The sequence below is a fragment of the Colletotrichum chrysophilum genome, assembly GCF_026319265.1.
Source record: "Colletotrichum chrysophilum strain AFK26 chromosome Unknown scaffold_245, whole genome shotgun sequence".
Taxonomy (NCBI): domain Eukaryota; kingdom Fungi; phylum Ascomycota; class Sordariomycetes; order Glomerellales; family Glomerellaceae; genus Colletotrichum; species Colletotrichum chrysophilum.
The window spans coordinates 1-17837 of record NW_026517532.1 but is presented as its reverse complement, the minus strand read 5'-3'; the positions used below and the strand labels follow the sequence as shown (position 1 = coordinate 17837).

The 17837-nt window shown below is 52.5% G+C and overlaps 4 protein-coding genes across 4 annotated transcripts; 3 read left to right on the top strand and 1 right to left on the bottom strand.

Annotated features, from left to right (window-relative positions):
- Positions 1-3109: 3109 nt before the first annotated feature.
- Positions 3110-5163, bottom strand: COL26b_013656 (uncharacterized protein; the record flags this gene model as incomplete). The annotated part of the gene is made up of 2 exons (XM_053186251.1): positions 3110-4089; positions 4152-5163. 2 exons carry the CDS (start codon positions 5161-5163, stop codon positions 3110-3112), a joined length of 1992 nt encoding a protein of 663 aa, XP_053029801.1.
- A 980-nt stretch (positions 5164-6143) lies between these two features.
- Positions 6144-6774, top strand: COL26b_013655 (uncharacterized protein; the record flags this gene model as incomplete). Its single annotated transcript, XM_053186250.1, has 2 exons — positions 6144-6185; positions 6250-6774. 2 exons carry the CDS (start codon positions 6144-6146, stop codon positions 6772-6774), a joined length of 567 nt encoding a protein of 188 aa, XP_053029800.1.
- Positions 6775-11055: 4281 nt separating this feature from the next.
- COL26b_013654 (uncharacterized protein) lies at positions 11056-12109 on the top strand (the record flags this gene model as incomplete). The annotated part of the gene is made up of 2 exons (XM_053186249.1): positions 11056-11876; positions 11983-12109. 2 exons carry the CDS (start codon positions 11056-11058, stop codon positions 12107-12109), a joined length of 948 nt encoding a protein of 315 aa, XP_053029799.1.
- A 2195-nt stretch (positions 12110-14304) lies between these two features.
- COL26b_013653 (uncharacterized protein) lies at positions 14305-15967 on the top strand (the record flags this gene model as incomplete). Its single annotated transcript, XM_053186248.1, has 2 exons — positions 14305-14448; positions 14471-15967. The coding sequence occupies 2 exons, from the start codon at positions 14305-14307 to the stop codon at positions 15965-15967; spliced, it is 1641 nt and encodes a 546-aa protein (XP_053029798.1).
- Between the last annotated feature and the right edge of the window lie 1870 nt (positions 15968-17837).

Sequence of the window (17837 nt, the reverse complement as noted above, 5' to 3'; positions counted from 1 at the left end):
AGCGTCCGCGGATTCAAAAGGGCACGTGGGCGGCTGATCGGGGATGTCGCTCCCGTTGCAGACGGTACAGGCGTTGTACCTCCGCAAGGAGGCTGTTTCTACGAGTGTGATTTTTTCTGCAAGGTGTTGGGGAATTTGATTTCTGGGCAAATGTGATTTTCCAATCTTGGTGATCAGGGCTTGGGATGCCCTGCGGCGTTGTCTTCTGTATATACATTGGATCTTGGTGGTGGGCGGTAGGGTAGACGCTCCAACGCGGAACTGCATGGATGGATGGTAGGACTTGGATCGTCCTAGGGTGTATAGCACGAGCTAAAAGCCGAATCAGGTGCTCAGCACCTTTCCACTTCATACATGACCCCGATCGAGATTTGTATTGTGATGCATTTGCGTGTTCCGCGTCGCTATTCGCGCCAAATTCTGTCGACTAGATATTCTGCCCACCACTCAGAGCATACGGCAGGGGAATTTCGAAAGACCTCCACCCTCCGTCATGCCTTGGCTACCCTGATGCTGGTGAATAGGTCTGCCAGTTACTAAATTCGCTTTCATCAGGTTTTGTTCCCGGCACTCGAGTCCCTTGGACGTCTTGACTGACTTGGACCTTCTAGCGCGATTCTCCTGAGCTCCGTCTGGCTTCTCGCTGGGTTCAAGTTCGAGCGATGCCACTGCCTGACTCGCGTAGAGGCTTCTAACCTAAGAGGTGTTGGCTTCCGGGCCTGCGTGTTCACCGTAACATGGAAGCTGACCGCCGGTTCTCGGATCCGGTCTTGGTGATGTGGGCCCTCCGGCTCCGGGGTTTTCTTTCGGCTAGAGCGCCGGCCGGAAATTCCAAGTTCTAGTTTGGGCCGCCCACGCTTCCAGCGCTTCGTAGTCGTGATTTCCAGACCGCGGATTACGGGTGAATGAGAGACTGTGACGATCGATTTAGTTGTGGCTTGTCAGTGCTAAGTGCGTTGGTAGCGGTTGACAGAGGTGGCGTGAGGGTAGCAGCGTACGGTGGGTCGCTTGCTGTTTTATCTGCGGTCTCTGGATGAAGATATTTTGTAACGCCATCACCGACCTTTCGAGGTCTTGACACTACGAAATGAGACAGAAGAATCTACTAGCAACAGTAGAGTTAAATGATCGACATTCGGACCAAGAGTCAAGACAAGCGAGATGGATATGAAGCAAAAAGAACTCCTCGGAGGGGAATTGAACATCTCGAAAAGACTGGCCTCAAACGCGGAATCCAACTCGGACCTACCCCCCCTACCCAACCCCCCCAAAACACGGTGTTATGCGATTTAATGGCTGAATTCTCAAGGAATCGCAGCTCACTAAGTGGAGCTTGGACGTATGAGGTAGGCAAACCACACTGCTACTGCTAGCCGAGTGACAGATACGGTTACCTGGTAGCCTGTGCACTATCGCTCCAATTACTGCTGTAGCGGGCTTTGTAATGACATGCCCCGTTCAACCAAGTGTGTGCAGTCTCTCGCGTGATGAAGCTATTCCCACCGTCTCGTCACGCCCTGCACCCCGCCGAATCGTGTGAATGACAAGCCGATATCCTCACCACTAGACTATCGAGGATTGATAGTTGTTGTTGTTCATGTCTGGCGGGCGGGCGAAGGTGGATGTGAAGCTCACGATGTCAACCCCACTCAGGTCGTGGATGTTAGGGTTGGCGGGGAAAGGGTTGCTATGGGGCGGATGGAGATGGGGTTGGCGACGAGGACTAGAAACGTGCAAATATTTGGCACAAAGTAGCCCGTGTAATCTACCCGAGTGTTTGTGAAAGCTGTTGAATGTTCTTAAGATGCTATCTTTAAGCTTACTGGTGCAAAAACGGGCACTTTTGATCGAGTCATCATCGAGTTTTAAGGTCAGATGGAGACAAAGTGGGAAGTTTTATTGATCCTGAGTACTTATTTGTAGTCCATGGGATGTCGATAGTGACTAGTTTACCCTAGAGGGCCTCTCGTTCAAGAGACCAGCTCATCCAAGAGAACCTCGTCCACCAGACTCTGGGGTCTTGCTCCGCCAACTTTGTGCTGGGTAATCTCCCACTTCTCCTCGTAGTCAGAGTAGACTGAAGGCCTCTCGGGATCCTAATGATGGTCGGCGTATCCCTTTAAGAAGAACACCTTGAGCTTTGACAAATTCTCTGTAGGGATCACGTCTCCAGGCACCTAGACGTGGAAAGCTTGTGGTTAACCACATAGTTCCTCAATCACAGATCCACAAAAGAGCGAGAAGAAATGGGAAGATAACTCACAGACACGGTTCTCCAATGTAGGTTGTCCTTTAGGTATTCGACAACATGGTCTTCTGCGAGGTGCTGGATACCCCTCCACTTGGCATCCTGGTCCACGGCACGCTGCAGTAGTTGCAAGGTCACGGGCACCTGTGCCTTCGACAATTGATCGCCACGCTTCTGCGTCTCGCAGTCCTTACACGTAACGCCAATCTTGCTCTAGTTCTTGGGGAATGTGTGGACGCTTCCAACATGGTGGATACTCGAGAGGTATTCACTCGGGGCCGAAAGCAACAAAATCAAGATTCCGTAGAAGCACGATTGGTGTTAATTTGGTGAAGCTTCAGTGAATTTGCCGATACTGAAAACTTTCAGTTTACATTATTCCGCATCTGGCTGCAAATAAATTCTTGACATGAATTCAGCAATGTGATGGAAGCGCCACTTAGTGTCCCTAATTCGACATTCAAGAGATAGCTGAACTCGAAAGCACGGGACCACCCTTGTTTTGAGGCTAAGGAAGTTCACCGTTCCCCATTTCGGCATGTCCCGTTCCAAGTCACGAATGAGGTGATTCAAGTTGGCGCAGTTGACGATCTACAGTATGACCCGAAGAAGAAGTTCATCGAACTTGTCACCGAACAAATACCAGCCCGAGATAAATGAAGATGCAGGATGAGAGTCTGCGAAGCACTGACGCAATAGACGCAGAGCTGACTGAGGGGCTATCTTAGTTCGTGGGCTGGAAGCAAAGATAACCCGCCATGCCCGCGTGGCTGTCTTGGCAAGTGCTGAAGTCATCAGAAAGGAACTGGTTATGGTGCCGTCTTTCAGATATGAACATGGTTTCCTCTTGCTATTTACAATCTACCACTCTAGTCTATTATCGCAGATCAGCTCTACATCAGCCATCTCATTACCCTTCCAGACCTGCTCTCCAGAGTTTGCCGCTGCTACAACGCCCCTCAGATCGGAAATCATAGCTCCCGGTCCGCTAGCAAAAACTGCAGTACGGCCTTGAATGTTCTCGGACAGGAAAGCAGCTACAACGTCCGCCATCCTCGGGTGGCTACCACTAGCGCGGATCTCCAAGGCCTTCGCAAGACCATTTGCGCGGCTGCTACTGCTCCGGCTTGAGGATGACTGGGCGCGGTCGATGACATTCTTCTCGCTAACCTCAGAGGTGAGGCTTTCGCCCTCCTCGCGTGTTATGTGAATGGTGATGCTGATGCCGTGGCTCTTTGCGTTGGCGAGAGCATCGAGTTCGGCGCGTACCCATTCAAGATCTTGCCGGAGACGGACGGCCCAGACGAGAGCGATTCGGCGGTTGGGATTCGCAGGCTGGCGAACAAGCCAGTGGAGAGTAGGGAGGACATAGGTAATACCAGTACCGCCGGCGATGCAAAGAACGTTAGCATCGAGTGTAAGGTGGAGGGTGTGGTCCTCGCCGTAAGGCCCCTGGAGGATAACAGGTGTAGTCGTCGTTCCTGCGGCTGCCAACTGCGCAACCTTGCGGGTTTCTCCCTTCTTCGCGCGGAAGATGTAAGCGTGTTCTACAACGCCGTCGCGTTCAATAGGAAGATTCAGCGGGGTGAAGGGGTGGGATTGCCAGACGCTGGATTTCGCAAAGCAGATGTAGAAGTGCTGACCGGGCTTCCAGACGTCGTGAGGCTGAGAGAAGTCCAGGCGGACGATGTCGCCGTACTGTGCATCAGGCATGAGCGTCATCTTGACGGGAGCGGTCTGGAAGCCCATGGTGCCATCCGGAAGGTACTGATAGTGAATGAGAAACGAGTGCATTAGCCGTGCGCCGCGATCAACGAGCCAGATAGCCAGGCCAGGGACCACTGGGTATGGTATGTTAGCATATTGTCGAAGCTACACAAGTAAGAGAAGAGGCAAAACCTACTGAAAACCTTCAGGGGCTGCCAGTGACCCCAACATGCGCCAATGTAGATCATCGCGAGTACATAGTGACTCTTTCGAAAGAATTCGTAGCCGGTAAGACGGACTCCCCATGGAGTGGCCAGGATGACGAGTAGAAACAGGATGATGCTAGCAACACAACCCCAAATCATGTACAACTGCTTGATCCATTTGTTGGCTACCTGGGGCTGTGGCTGGTAAAAGACACTCTCAATGATTGTCCAGCCGATCGTGTGAGCGAGAGCCTGGATCGCGATTATCCAGCCAAGCCAGCGATGCAGAAAGTTGAAGCTCTGATACGGCACGCCGGTGAGCAAGGAAAGGATGGATTCCCGCGAAGCGAGCAAGATGGAGAACGGCGTCAACGCATATGCGAGTGTACCAACTCTGTCAGACCACGCCCCAAGCCAGGACCGTCTCTGGTAAAGATTGTCATAGCCTTTCACCGGTGTCATCCAGTCTTTATACCAAATGCCAATGAAGGAGAATATGGCGAGGTAGATGGTCAACATGGCCAGAATGAGAACTTGCAGTCGGGTTGTGCGACCGAAGACGAAGCGCATAGATTCCGGGAGGGTGTAGTAGCGGCAAGTGGCCGTGGCCGCAGCCCTCAGGCGACGAAGACCACCAGCGCCAGGTGACTCCATTTTGGGCTTCTTCCGCTCTTCGCCAGACGCGGACTTGGTGATGGTGGACATAACGACGGCTTCGGCGCCGGATGGTGGCGCCCAAATGTGCCGCCCGATAGCCCATACGAAGAGAATACCGCCGAGAGTTGCCCAGATGATACCAGTGTAGAGCATGCCGCGCTCATGACCACCGTAGACGGATTCGAAGTATTCGCATGTTCCCGCGTCGTTGGTACAAGGAACTACACGGCCGGCGTAACCCCAGTAATCGACAATCCCGCCATTGCTAATGTTCTGGGACTGATAGCCTTGTCGGCGGAAGACGCCGTGTAGCAGCGAGTCTGCCGCTGAAGTTTCTTCGTCCATTGCGGGTGTCTGAAGTTGGGAGGTAGGAACCGGCAAGGGGCCTCGGAGGCTTAGTTGACGTTGGAGAGGCAGACAGTAGGATATATGGTTTGTGCCCGTCTCTCCTGTCTGCAGGTTATCCACACCATCCTAACGCGAAAGTGAGTCCACCACAAGTCGACATGAGAAATCTCGCGCTGGGCTCTTGATTATGACTAAAAGAAATCGGCGAAAGTCTACCATACCGAGGCCGGACGCCATCCGAATCTTCGCCAAGTCTAAACCAACGGAGCCGGAGACCGGCTAACAGGGTTTACAGTTTGTGTAGATGTGGCGACGGTGGAAAGAAATAGGAAACTTGGCGAGCAAGTTTGAGCAAGTTTGTTGGCTTGATAGGGGCCGGATTGGATTAAGCGTTCCTTGACAGCGTCGCAATCAGCGGGCCCGTGGGGCCCCGCCTACCGGGCTTGCCTCTTCAGATCCACGGTCCCGCGCGGCCGGCCGGACGTGAAGCCAATCCTGTCGTCTCGAAAGCAGTCAGTGACCACGAGGAGCGTAAAATGAACGCATGTAAGAGGTTTGATAGTGTTGTCCGGTGACGCCATCGACGCATCTAGAACGGTAGTGAGGCCCCAAATGACCTGACCCAGAATACTGCATACCTTATGCATGGTACCCGGCACGGTTCCGGGTCGGAGGGATACGACTTTGATGGAAACTGATCAAGCAGTAAGTTCAAAATAAAAGAACATTTATTCCGAGCTGCCCAAGGATTGGTCGTATTCGTACATAAGACGACACGTGGGCCCCCTGCTTGCCTGCTTTATTCCATATTGGTCTGCTGAATCATTTCGTGGCTCTGAAAAGACCTCACAGTATCTTCCGTCAACCTTTTCTCACTCGCGGCAAGTGAAGGTGTTCGATCCTCTCCACGCCTGATTCTCACACGATTCCTTCCACGATCTTGCCTCTACTCCGGTCAATTCACGCAGGTTTTCATCATGGATCACGGCAGCGCAGACACGGCGGACTGCAAGGTCTCAGTACGTTCTTCCGTGCCATGATCTCGCTAGGTACTGATAGACTGACACCTTGTTCCCGTAACAGATGCTATGGAACTGGAACACGATCGACGCCTGCTTTCTCTCGTCATCATGGCAGATTCGAAACCGCGGTATGATGGCAGCTTCCTGCATTGGCGTAGTCCTACTCGTCGTTATGCTCGAGGTCCTGCGCATCATGAGCAAGAAATACGACAGTCTTATACTCGCTCAGATGCGTCGCAGAGGACAGGCCGTTTTCGCTGCTTCCGCATCTGCCGTCGACCATGATGATGGCAAAGAGGGCTCCGCTCGCTCAACTGCCGCCCCATCGCTAGCTTCCCGCAAAGTCGTCATGCGCGCTTCTCCCGTCCAGCAGATTCTACGTGCCATTCTACACGCGGTGACGTTTGGCGTTGCATACGTCGTTATGCTGCTGGCTATGTACTTCAACGGGTACATCATTATTTCAATCATCATTGGCGCGGGTCTCGGGAAATACCTCACTGACTGGCTCTCATGTACTGTCGGGGAACAGGAGCTTCAGTCCAAGGCGGAGGGTATTGATGAGACGACTGTGTGTTGCCAGTAGCAATACCCGCTTGGGGAGGAAATGGATCAGAAATCATCCTGTTGTTAGCCGTACTATTATCGCGCTAGCTCATGCATGGGCTTGGTTGTATTCAATGGTGCATTTACGACAGAGAATCGATGAGGTAAATGAAAGTGTGCTTGAGGAATAATCCACGCTTTTCGAAGTTCTTTGAGAACGCTTCTGAGCTGTCTGAGTGGTCATGATTCCGTTTATTTGACAGATACCTAGCCTATTTTTCCTGTGCTAGAGCTACTACTTTTCCTGTGGTTCTACACCTTACCCTGCTTTACTATCGTTATCGTTCTTATAACTTTCCTGGTTATCGTCGTTGTCGTTATCATTTTTATCGTCCTCCTAGTGGTGATCAGCTTTGTTGTCGTCGTCATTATCATCGTCCTCTTCATTCGTAGTACAAGTATTCAATCAAGTACACGGGAAGAAATAGCCGAATAGACGGTCTCTTGTGTGACTTGATTGAAAGCCAGATTCAAACTTAAAGCCTATGTTAGTAGCAGAAAGCATCAGGGGATGACATATCGAAATCTGCACCGCCATTTTTCCGAACCAAGGATGCGGTCATCAGCCTTTCCATCTTATCGCGGAGCACAACTCAGTGTGGCACAGCAATGGGCTGAGCTTGCTTTTGGGGGCCACTCATTGCCCACGGCTATGAAAGTGCATTTTTTGTCGAATAGGGTTTGCAGGTTCATTGTTGATGAGATCACCGGTTGGCTATCGGAAAACCACCTGAACATGGCATAGCTGCATGTAAGCGCCAAGTCCACCAGCCCCTCTCCCAGCTTTCAAGGGTCACAGCCTGATCTTCAGTTGTTTACACTGTCTTTCTTTTTTTCCCCGTTCTCCTTCTTTGCCGCTGAATACTAAGACGAAGTCCGATCGCATTACCGGGTCAAGACTCTCGTCGATGACTACCGTATACAGATTTCGGAGACAACGTCTGCTGGTTCAATTGCAATCTCTCTGTTTCAATTTTCTCGATTAACCACGGCATCCGACAATATGAAGAAACTTGATAGTCCAGAATTCTACACGATTGCCTGGATCGCAGCGCTGCCTATCGAACGAGCGGCGGCAGAAGCCATGCTCGACGAGCAGCACGGACAACCAGATGGCTTTTCTCGAAATCCAAGCGATCCGAATTCATATACTTGGGGTCACATAGGAGAGCACAACATCGTGATTGTGTCTCTCGCGGCTGGCGTCTATGGACTAGGGTCGGCTGCTGCTACTGCCTCAAGCTTATCTTCATCTTTGCCTGCTATTCGAATTGGCCTGCTTGTTGGAATTGGTGGCGGTATTGCTCGGCCAGACGAGGATCATGACATCCGCCTGGGAGACGTGGTGGTTAGCCAGCCTGACGGAACTACAGGCGGAGTTTGCCAATACGACTTGGTGAAGGCGAAGCCTGGAGATGTTCGTGAGCGAAAGGGCTTTTTGGCGTCACCCCCACGCGTCCTACTGAATGCTCTTGCGAACATTCAGTCAGTCCATGAACGCAAGGACTCCGAAATCCCGCGTTTCCTGGAAGACATGCTGGAGGCTTACCCCAAGATGGCCAAGAAGACCAAAACGAACCCTGGCTATACCCATCAGGGATTCGAGAACGACCGTCTCTTCCAGTCATCATATGGGCATGTCACTGGTCAAGATTGTCGCAGCTGCGGGACGGCTGAAGAGGTCCAACGTGAGGAACGAGAATCAACGGATCCCGAGATCCATTACGGCATCATCGCATCTGGGAATACACTGGTGAAAGACGCCGCTGCTCGAGATCAAATCCTTGCCGATATTGGGGAAGACTGTATCTGTTTTGAGATTGAAGCTGCGGGTCTGATGAACCATTTTCCATGTCTCGTTATACGCGGTATCTGCGACTATTCGGACTCTCATAAGAACGACCGTTGGCAACGTTACGCGTCGGGCACTGCCGCTGCTTACGCCAAAGAGCTTCTCTCTTACGTTCCGGCTGCTGAGATTCATGAGACTAAGCGGGCGTTGGAGATCCTTCAGTCAGGTTAGTTCGTCTTTAGACATCGGGCTTTTTCAAAATCTCAATACCTTATCTTGGGAAATAATGCTTCAAGTTTGTTGGGAAATCAAAGATGTAAGGGGACTAATTCCGGTTACTAGTCAATGAGAAAATGGGTGCTACACAAGAGACCACACTCTCGGTGAAAGCTACAGTTGACGCCATGAAACTCGACTCCCATAGCCAAAAGATCCAAAAATGGCTTGCCGCTCCTAACCCAAACACGAATGCGAACCATGCCAGAGAATTAAGGCATGCTGGAACCGGTGCTTGGCTTCTGGAGAATCCGGCCTTTAAGAACTGGATCTCCGGGGCTTGCAAACAATTGTGGCTCTGTGGCATGCCCGGATGTGGCAAGACGGTTCTGAGCACAACGATCCTAGATCGACTCATCGAGGACAACGGTCTAATCATATTGAGCTTCTTCTTCGATTTCAGAGATCCCAGGAAACAGAACAAAAATGGACTATTGCGATCTCTAGCCCTCCAACTATATCAAGGCGGACACGACTCGGCGGGACACCTCGAAAATTCGCTTCGAGAGCACAAAGATGGGTACGAAAGGCCAACCACCACCACCCTTGAAGAAGTTGTCCAAAGTATATTATCAGCGCAGTCCAAAGTCTCAATTGTCCTCGACGCCTTGGATGAGTCCACTCAAAGAGAGGAAATTCTCTCGTGGCTAAAAGTCGTGTTTTCTCATCCGCAACTTCAACACGTCCAAATTATATACACAAGTCGGGGAGAAGCCGAGTTTATAGGCTTTATCCCCAACTTAATTGGAAATCAATGTTGTCTTTCTCTCGACGAAGGAGCTGTCGATACTGACATCCAATCTTATGTCATGACTAGGACGCAAAGTGACCCTGGCTTCACCGAGAAGAGGTTGTTTAAGGATCTACTTCGGCGAATACATCGTAGAGTTGGGAATGGGGCAAAAGGAATGTGCGTTTTAAGCATCTACCGTATAATTCAAATATTTTCTGAGGCAAGATTCTGATCTCAGTCTTAGGTTCCGATGGGCAGCATGCCAGCTCGACAGCCTTGCCAAATGCTACAGTCCGAACGAGATTGGTAACACCCTCGACAGATTGCCTGCTACCTTGGAAGAGACGTACGATCGTACCGTACACAATATCCCACAAAAATACATGAGGAGCGCTATGCGCCTCTTGCGATTCATCGTTCACGCGAAGCGCCCTTTGACTTTGAAAGAGGCTGTTGAAATTGTCGCCACGGAGATCGAAGATGAAGAGCCGCGTTTCGATATCAACTGCAGAGTATTTGTCGACAGTGACATTCTACGTCATTGCACTAGTTTGGTTTCAGTGGTGCCCGTTGAAACTGAATTGGAAACGATTCAAGAATTGCACCTTGCGCACTTTTCAGTGAAGGAGTATTTCTTGAGCCAGAGAAACTTTGAACGAATAAATGCTAGCATAACCATCACAAAGGCATGCCTAGTTTATCTAAGGGATATTCATGGCCATCGATGGAAGTTGGCAGAGGAATATCCCTTCGCAACATATGCCGCGCAAGTCTGGTTGGACTTTGCCGCTGCCGCTGAATCATCCGAAGACGTTTCAGCAATCATAGTCAACTTTTTACGATCAGAGAAGGCTTTCCAACGGTGGAATTTCTTGCACGAAGCAGACCAGGGATGGGCAGGTGGCCCTAGAGGATCAGTGCTGTATTATGCTTGCGTCGGTGGACTCTTAAAGGCTGCGAGGGCGATCATCGACAGAGGGGTGGACGTCAATGCTCTAGAGGGAGGTCATTGCGGGAATGCACTCCAGGCAGCCGCTTTTAATGGTCATTCGGACGTTGTACAGCTGCTCTTGAACAAGGGCGCAAATGCAAATGTCCAATGCGGGGAATACGGAAATGCACTCCAGGCGGCCAGCTACAGAGGTCACCTGGACGTCGCGCGCCTACTTCTCGAAGAGGGCGCAATCATCAACGCTCAAGGTGGAAGATTTGAAACTGCCCTCCAAGCGGCTTCTAAGAGCGGTCATCTAGATGTTGTTGGACTACTCCTACACAAAGATGCGAACGTAAACATTCAAGGTGAAGCAAACGGGAATGCTCTTGCAGCGGCCTCGAGTGGCGGTCATATCAGAATTGTGGAACTACTCCTCAATCATGGCGCAGACATCAACGCGCCAGGAGGCTTCGATGGAAGCGCACTCCAGACCGCATCTTCCCATGGACATATCGGTATTGTGAAAATGCTGCTCAAACAGGGAGCAGATGTTCACATGCAGACACGTGGCTACGGAAACGCACTGAACGGAGCGTGTGCGCGTGGTAATCTCGAAGTGGTGCAGCTTCTACTCGACAAGGGTGCTGATATCCACACACAAGGCGGTTTCATAGGCAATGCGCTCCACGCGGCAGCATACGGTGGTAATGAGGAGATTGTGAAGATGCTGGTCGACCGTGGAGCTGACGTGCACGCCACTGGTGGACAATTTGGCAGCGCTCTGCAGGCTGCATGTTGGGGTGGCCATGAGAAGGCCGTGAGGACGATAATCAACCTTGGGGCGAATGTCAACGCCCAAGGCGGAGAGTATGGAAGTCCTCTCCATGCCGCCTGCCATAGCCGTAACGGGATGGTCGCCAAGGTTTTGATGGAATTCGATGTCGACAAAAGCCTGGTGCTTCGAAGTTACCACAAGATCCTAGATGCGGCGTGCCACAATGACAGAGAGGATGTGTTGAAGCGTTTAGTCGACTTGGGCGTGAAGATCGCAAACAGCGGTCTTGATAAGTATCTAAAGACTGCTTGTGCTTTTGGCAGTGGTAGCATCATCAAACCATTGGTCGACATGGGCGCAAATGTCAACTCTCAGGGCGGCAAGCATGGTAGCCCTCTTCAAGCCGCATGCAAAAGCGGGAACAGGAAAACCGTGCAGTGCCTGGTCAGTTTGGGCGCGGATGTCAACATTGCGACCAAATTTGGCAGCGCCCTTCACACTGCGGCCCATAACGGCAACCAATGCATCGTTGAGATGCTTATTGATCTGGGTGCAGACGTGAACGCACGCGGGTCGGGTTCAGTCAAGGCAACTAACAGTCTTTTTGCTGCCTCATACCGTGGCCATAGCAAGGTTGTCAGGACCCTTCTCAGTAATGGAGCTGAGGTTTCGCCACAGGACAATAAAGGAAGGACGCCGCTTCACGTCGCTGCATCAAATGGGCGCATCGAAACAGCTACAATACTCATCGAAGCAGGAGCTGATGTCAACTCTGCTCCATCTGATTCGGTATGGACACCATTAACCACGGCGAGCGCCGTTGGAAACGTAGAGATTGTGAAACTACTGCTCGCAAACGGTGCCAGCATCTCAATTACAGATAAGAAGGGACAAACACCACTTCACAAAGCAATATCTGGTGGGAGCGTCCAAGTAGTGAGACTGCTGCTTGAAAACGGCGCTGGTAGTCCAGTCACTACCACCAAAGAAAAAAGGATGCATTTATTACAAAAGGCTTCATCAAAAGGGCACGTCGAGATAGTAAGACTGCTTCTCGAGAAGGGTTTCAATGCCTCAGTTGAAAATGAAAAAGGACGGACGCCATTGTACGTAGCATCCTGCTATGGGCAAGCCGAGGTGGTGACACTGCTGCTTGAGAAAGGTTTTAGTACCTCAAGTGCGAATAAGAGAGGATGGACGCCGCTTTTTGCAGCATCCTACTATGGGCACGTCAAGGTGGTAAAATTACTCCTTGATAGCGGAGCTGATACGTCATTGGTTACTGAGTACGGATGGACACCGCTACATGCAGCATCCTCCACCGGAAAGATTGAAATAGTGAACCTCCTTCTTGAAAGGAAGGCCGATATCTCAAGAGCCACTGATAGAGGGCTGGAACCGCTACATATAGCATCCTTTTATGGCTTCGCAAACATCGTTTCCCGCCTCCTCGATACAGGCGAAGTTCTTCCCGACGACAAGAATGTCAGATACGGTCAGACTCCTCTTTACTATGCCGCTGGAGAAGGCCACGAGTCACTTGTAAAGCTACTTCTTGAAGACCCTCGCGTCAACGTCGATTTAAAGGACTCGATTGGTCGTACAGCATTGTTTTCTGCGGCGGCAGAAGGACGTGGAGCCGTGGTCGACGTCCTCATGAATCACCATGCTTCTGTCAACTCCATGGACTACTACGAATCAACCCCGCTGTCAATGGCGGCACGAAGAGGGCACTCGGAGGTCGTCAAGAAGCTCTTAGCAGCCGGTGCAACGAGCATCAACAGGGACTGTTTCCACCGGACCCCGCTTTGGTGGGCAAAAAGACAGAGAAAGTCTGCTGTCGTGGAAATTTTGAACCAAAGCGGACCTGGGCTAGTTGTGCCCTTGGATGAGGGGATAGATCCGGAGGTCGTTGCCGAGAGATCTCAAGTTCATTCACGAAGATCCTGCGATATTTGCATCCTAGCCATCCCACAGGATTGCAATTACTACAATTGTCCAAATTGCAACGGCGGCGATTTCGACATATGCGAAGATTGTTTCGCGTCCGGCGGCCGTTGTCTCGAGGAATCACATGCAACGACATTCAGGAATGCAGAAATTGGAGATGAATCAGTTGAAGACTCAAAGAGCAATTCTAACTTCAGTGAATAAAGACACGTTTGCAAAGAGTTGCAGAAGTAGCTAGTGGTGTGGTATGGAGCCACAACACTCTTGATGTACCTTGATGATAGAACGTGATGACCAATAGTTGGTTCAGGCGATTGATAGTGCTGAGACCGTATTAGCAGAGCACAAATATCCATGTATAGTAGTCAAGATATACAGAAAGTGCCGGGTGTTAATGCAGATTATTCTCAGTGAATGCAATTCACTTTGCTGATGAATATGATGAATATCGCCACAAGGAAACGTGCGTTATGAGTTGAGCTTGAATACCAAAACAAATGCTTTTGGTAGTTAAGGAGAAGGTGAGAATAGGAAGAACAGGGTAATCTGAGATGAACATTGCCGGCTCCGGGAGTTGGTAGGTCTGGGTTCCGGTTGGGCTCCACAGCGGCCCGGGTGCTGCCACCGAAAGTGGGACACACGTTTGCTACCTACCTAGGACACTAGTAATCTGTTCGGGGCAGCGCAATTTTGTTCATTGACTAAAGCATGGAAGCGATTAAACATAATAATTCGAAAAATGTGGTTCTCGCATGAACTAAGATACCACGCAGAAGGTAGAAAAATAAAAAGCAAAGACCTCCAAACGTATCACGTGATACTCTCCTCCGTATTCAGAGGTTGACCCCCCACCTATCCGGGCGGAGAAACTTCGGCTATCTTATCTCGATGGGACCCTGTCCGTTGATGACACCTGTGAGCTACGAACCGCTTGGCCAATGCGCCAGCGCGACTGTCTAAGCAACTTGAGGGCCGCCAAACCGACGACGGCACTTGTCAACTTCCTCCTTTTGGTCTACATGTGAGGAAATTTACAGCATACACGGCATCATGCGCCGTCTCAATCTAGCTCTGCTGGCGACAGTCCAGCTGTGCGGTGCCCGCCACCCCGGCTTCAGCATCCACGACGACCTCGTGGCTTATCCTCAGGTACGTCCGGAGCACAATGCGCAGGTGAAGCTTTCGGAGAACGACGTCTAATTATCGCGCGCAACAGTACGAGATAGTCTTCTCAGAATCATTCATCCCAGAACACGAAGCGCAGGCTCTGCTAGACCGCACGAACCCCCCGCACCCAGCCTACTCCGCCGACTTCTCGACAGCCTCCGACGTCTCCCAGAATGTCCGCGAAGCCGCCGACGCAGACGGCCGCCCCGAGCCCGAGGTGTTTGAGCGATACGAGGTCATGAACATGAACCCTGCCAAGTATCTCTGCTCGATCCCCATCCTGGAACCCCAGACGCCCGAGAACCACACCGCGACGGAGCTCGCGAAGCAGGAGGAGGCGCGCGAGCTGGCCAAGGCTTCCGCGCATGGATGGGAGCTGCTCAACGAGCTCGACGGCAACTGCCTGTACTTCATGTCGGGCTGGTGGAGCTACAGCTTCTGCTACAACCGCGATGTCACCCAATTTCACGCCCTTCCCACGGTGCCGAATGGCCAACCACCGGTCCGCGACCCTCACACGGCGGAGTACGTCCTGGGGAGAGCCAGCAAGTCGCCCAGTCAGCGCCAGCAGACTCAGGGACAGCAACAGCAGCAACAGCAACAACAACAGAAGCAGCAGCAGCAGACGACAAAGTCAGGAGACCCGCCGGCAAACACGGACCTCCAGATCAAAGGTGACCAGCGATACCTTGTCCAGAGATTGGACGGAGGCACAATCTGCGATCTTACGGGTCGCGAGCGCACGATCGAGGTGCAATATCACTGCGTGCCAGGCATGAAGGGCGATCGCATCGGCTGGATCAAGGAAGTGACCACATGCGCCTACCTGATGGTGGTCAACACCCCCCGCCTCTGCGACGACGTGGCCTTCCTGCCGCCTAGGGCAACGAGCGCGAACCCCATCAGCTGCCAGCTCATCATTCCCGCCGACAACCCCGCGGCACAAGCCGAATGGCACCGCCTGAAGACGCTGGAGGCGCAGGAGGCGATGGTGGGTCAGGCCGGCCAGGACCCCGGCGCCAAGGGTAGCGAGCAGGAATTGCAGCAGCAGCAGCAGCCCGGCGGCGACGGCCAGCAGCAGCAGGACCCCAACGTCAGGGATAGAGCGCAGAAGGGTGTCAATGTGGGCGGTGTCATTGTCGGCGCCCGCAATGTGCTGGCTGACGCGGACGAGGAGGGCAAGCCCCCTGCCAAGCTGGCGCCCCCGCGCAGCTACCTGCCTGGCCGCAACCAGGGCCCTTTGGTTGAGATTATCGCTAGCGCCAAGAGCAAGGCGGACGGTGGGGAGGTGAAGGTGCTCAACCAGGAGGAGCTCGAGAAGATGGACCTGAGCCCGGAGCTGGTGGAGGAGATGAGGGCCGAACTTGAGAAGATCGCCGGGGATAAGGGCTGGAAGCTCGAGGTAGTTGAGCAACCGGGCGACCCACGAGAGATCCGAGGCATTGTTGACCACAAAGACGAGGATGGGGAGGGCAAGGGGAAGAAGGCTGGCAAGGACGAGCAGCAGGAGGGCAGCGAGGAGCAGTTCTTCAAGGAGGAGCTCTGACAAAGATTCTATATAGCATTGGCGTTTGGCATGTATGTTCTGTATCGATACACCACCGAGGCGAATTGCAGAGATTCACTACGCAACATCGTCGTCCCAGATTCTCACCTTGTTGTCTCTCTTAGCTTCTGCCCCCAACGTGTTGTCTCCCAGCGGTGTTGGCTCCCGTCAGATTTTCTCCCTCGTCTCTGCATGCGTCGGTTGCAGCCGTATTTTCCTGGAATTGTTGACCCTTGAGGTATAGGGCTCGGGAACACCTTCCAGGCCCTCTTGGCCAGAAATCCTTCGGCATTGACGTCTGGCCTTCGGAAGCTCAACCCGAGCAGCTTTGCGTTGGGCAGTCGGGACGGACAACTCGGAGATATGATGTTGTATAGCGGCATCCCGATGATACCGGCGTGTCGATGCCGGGTGTGCCAAAAAGCTGATACCGGCACTTGGTTCTGACCGTCAACGTCTCATCGTCACATCGCGCGCAACGCCATAACGGAAACATGCTGCCCAGCTCGTGCTTTTCGCTACCCTTTGTGCTTCGTGTTCCTGCGGCTTGGCAGGTTGTTGGCTCCCATCTCCGCAGGTGCTGGGTTGCGCCAGCGCCAGCGCCATCTCCGCATCGTAACTTTCCATCATGATCCTTCATTCCTTTGTCCGGGGCAGGCAGGCAGATTGGTGCCTCGTTTTGGCAATTGGATAGTCCACCGCGCTCAGACGTGCCATCGCTCATCAGTAATTCCTGCAGATGAAAAGTGAAAATTCCAAGTATCCAAAGGGTAGGTAGGGAAGGGGGGAAAATACTGCCCAGCTCGCTCTCGTTCCTGCATGGATGGTCGGTCGGTCGCTAGCTCCGGGCGAGATTTCCTGCGCGGGAATACCTTCACCGACCCCAAGGCACCGCCGCCCCAAGGCCGCCCGGCTCCCGTGTATCCCGCAGCCTCTTCAGACGACGGAACCAGATCCGATGGCCGTCGACAGCAGCTCGTATCAGCCTCGTCTACCGACCCTATCCGTCCATATCCGCTAATTCACCCATTTTATTCACCCGTTCATGCGCCGCATGCCCCGAGCACCCCAAGCTTGCGCCCGCCCGAGTCAATCACAGCAGGGACCAGCCCGCCAAGCCCACTTCACGAGAGGGAGAGAGGAGGAGGCCATTCCCATTCCCGGTCCCGGTTTGGCCAATATGACCCATTCCTCCGGGAAGGCGCAACGGCGGCGCGCTAAGACGAAAGACGTAGGAAAACCCACGATGTACCTCACCTACAGCTACAGCTACCCGTCGATGGATGGATGCTTGGGCAGATCAAATGTGCCAATTTAAAATTTCCTTTTTTCTGTCCCCTGGGACTCGGGAGGGGGGGTTTTTGGTCAAGGTCAGGGGCGTACCTTTCCGACGGGACAGCCTCTCATTTTGCCTTTTCGCCAGTCCCCTCTCCCGAGAGCAGATGGGCAAGCCCACACACTCACTCCTCTCTTCAACGGGATCCCCTGCGGGCGTTTACCGGCCGTGGTCTAGACTACTCAAAATCCAGGTCGCGACATCCACAGATCATCAGAACTACCGGGCTGCGATAATGAAAGCAGCGCAGATGATAGTACGGGCATGTGACTTGGCCCAATAGATACCCCGGAGTTGTGGGAGAAGAGAGAAAAACTCTAACAAAACCCCCAAAACGGGACAGGGATGGAAGGGAATATAGAGTGCCGTTGTTGATATTTTGGCGTCGAAGTTGTGATGGGACTTGGCAACGTAGCATTGGCGCTGGCGACACCAACAGCCTGGAACCTACCACCCTACTACCCCCCCCCCCCCCCCCCCCCCAATTCCACAACTAAAACCGGGGAAGCGAACACAAAAAACACAAAAAAAAGA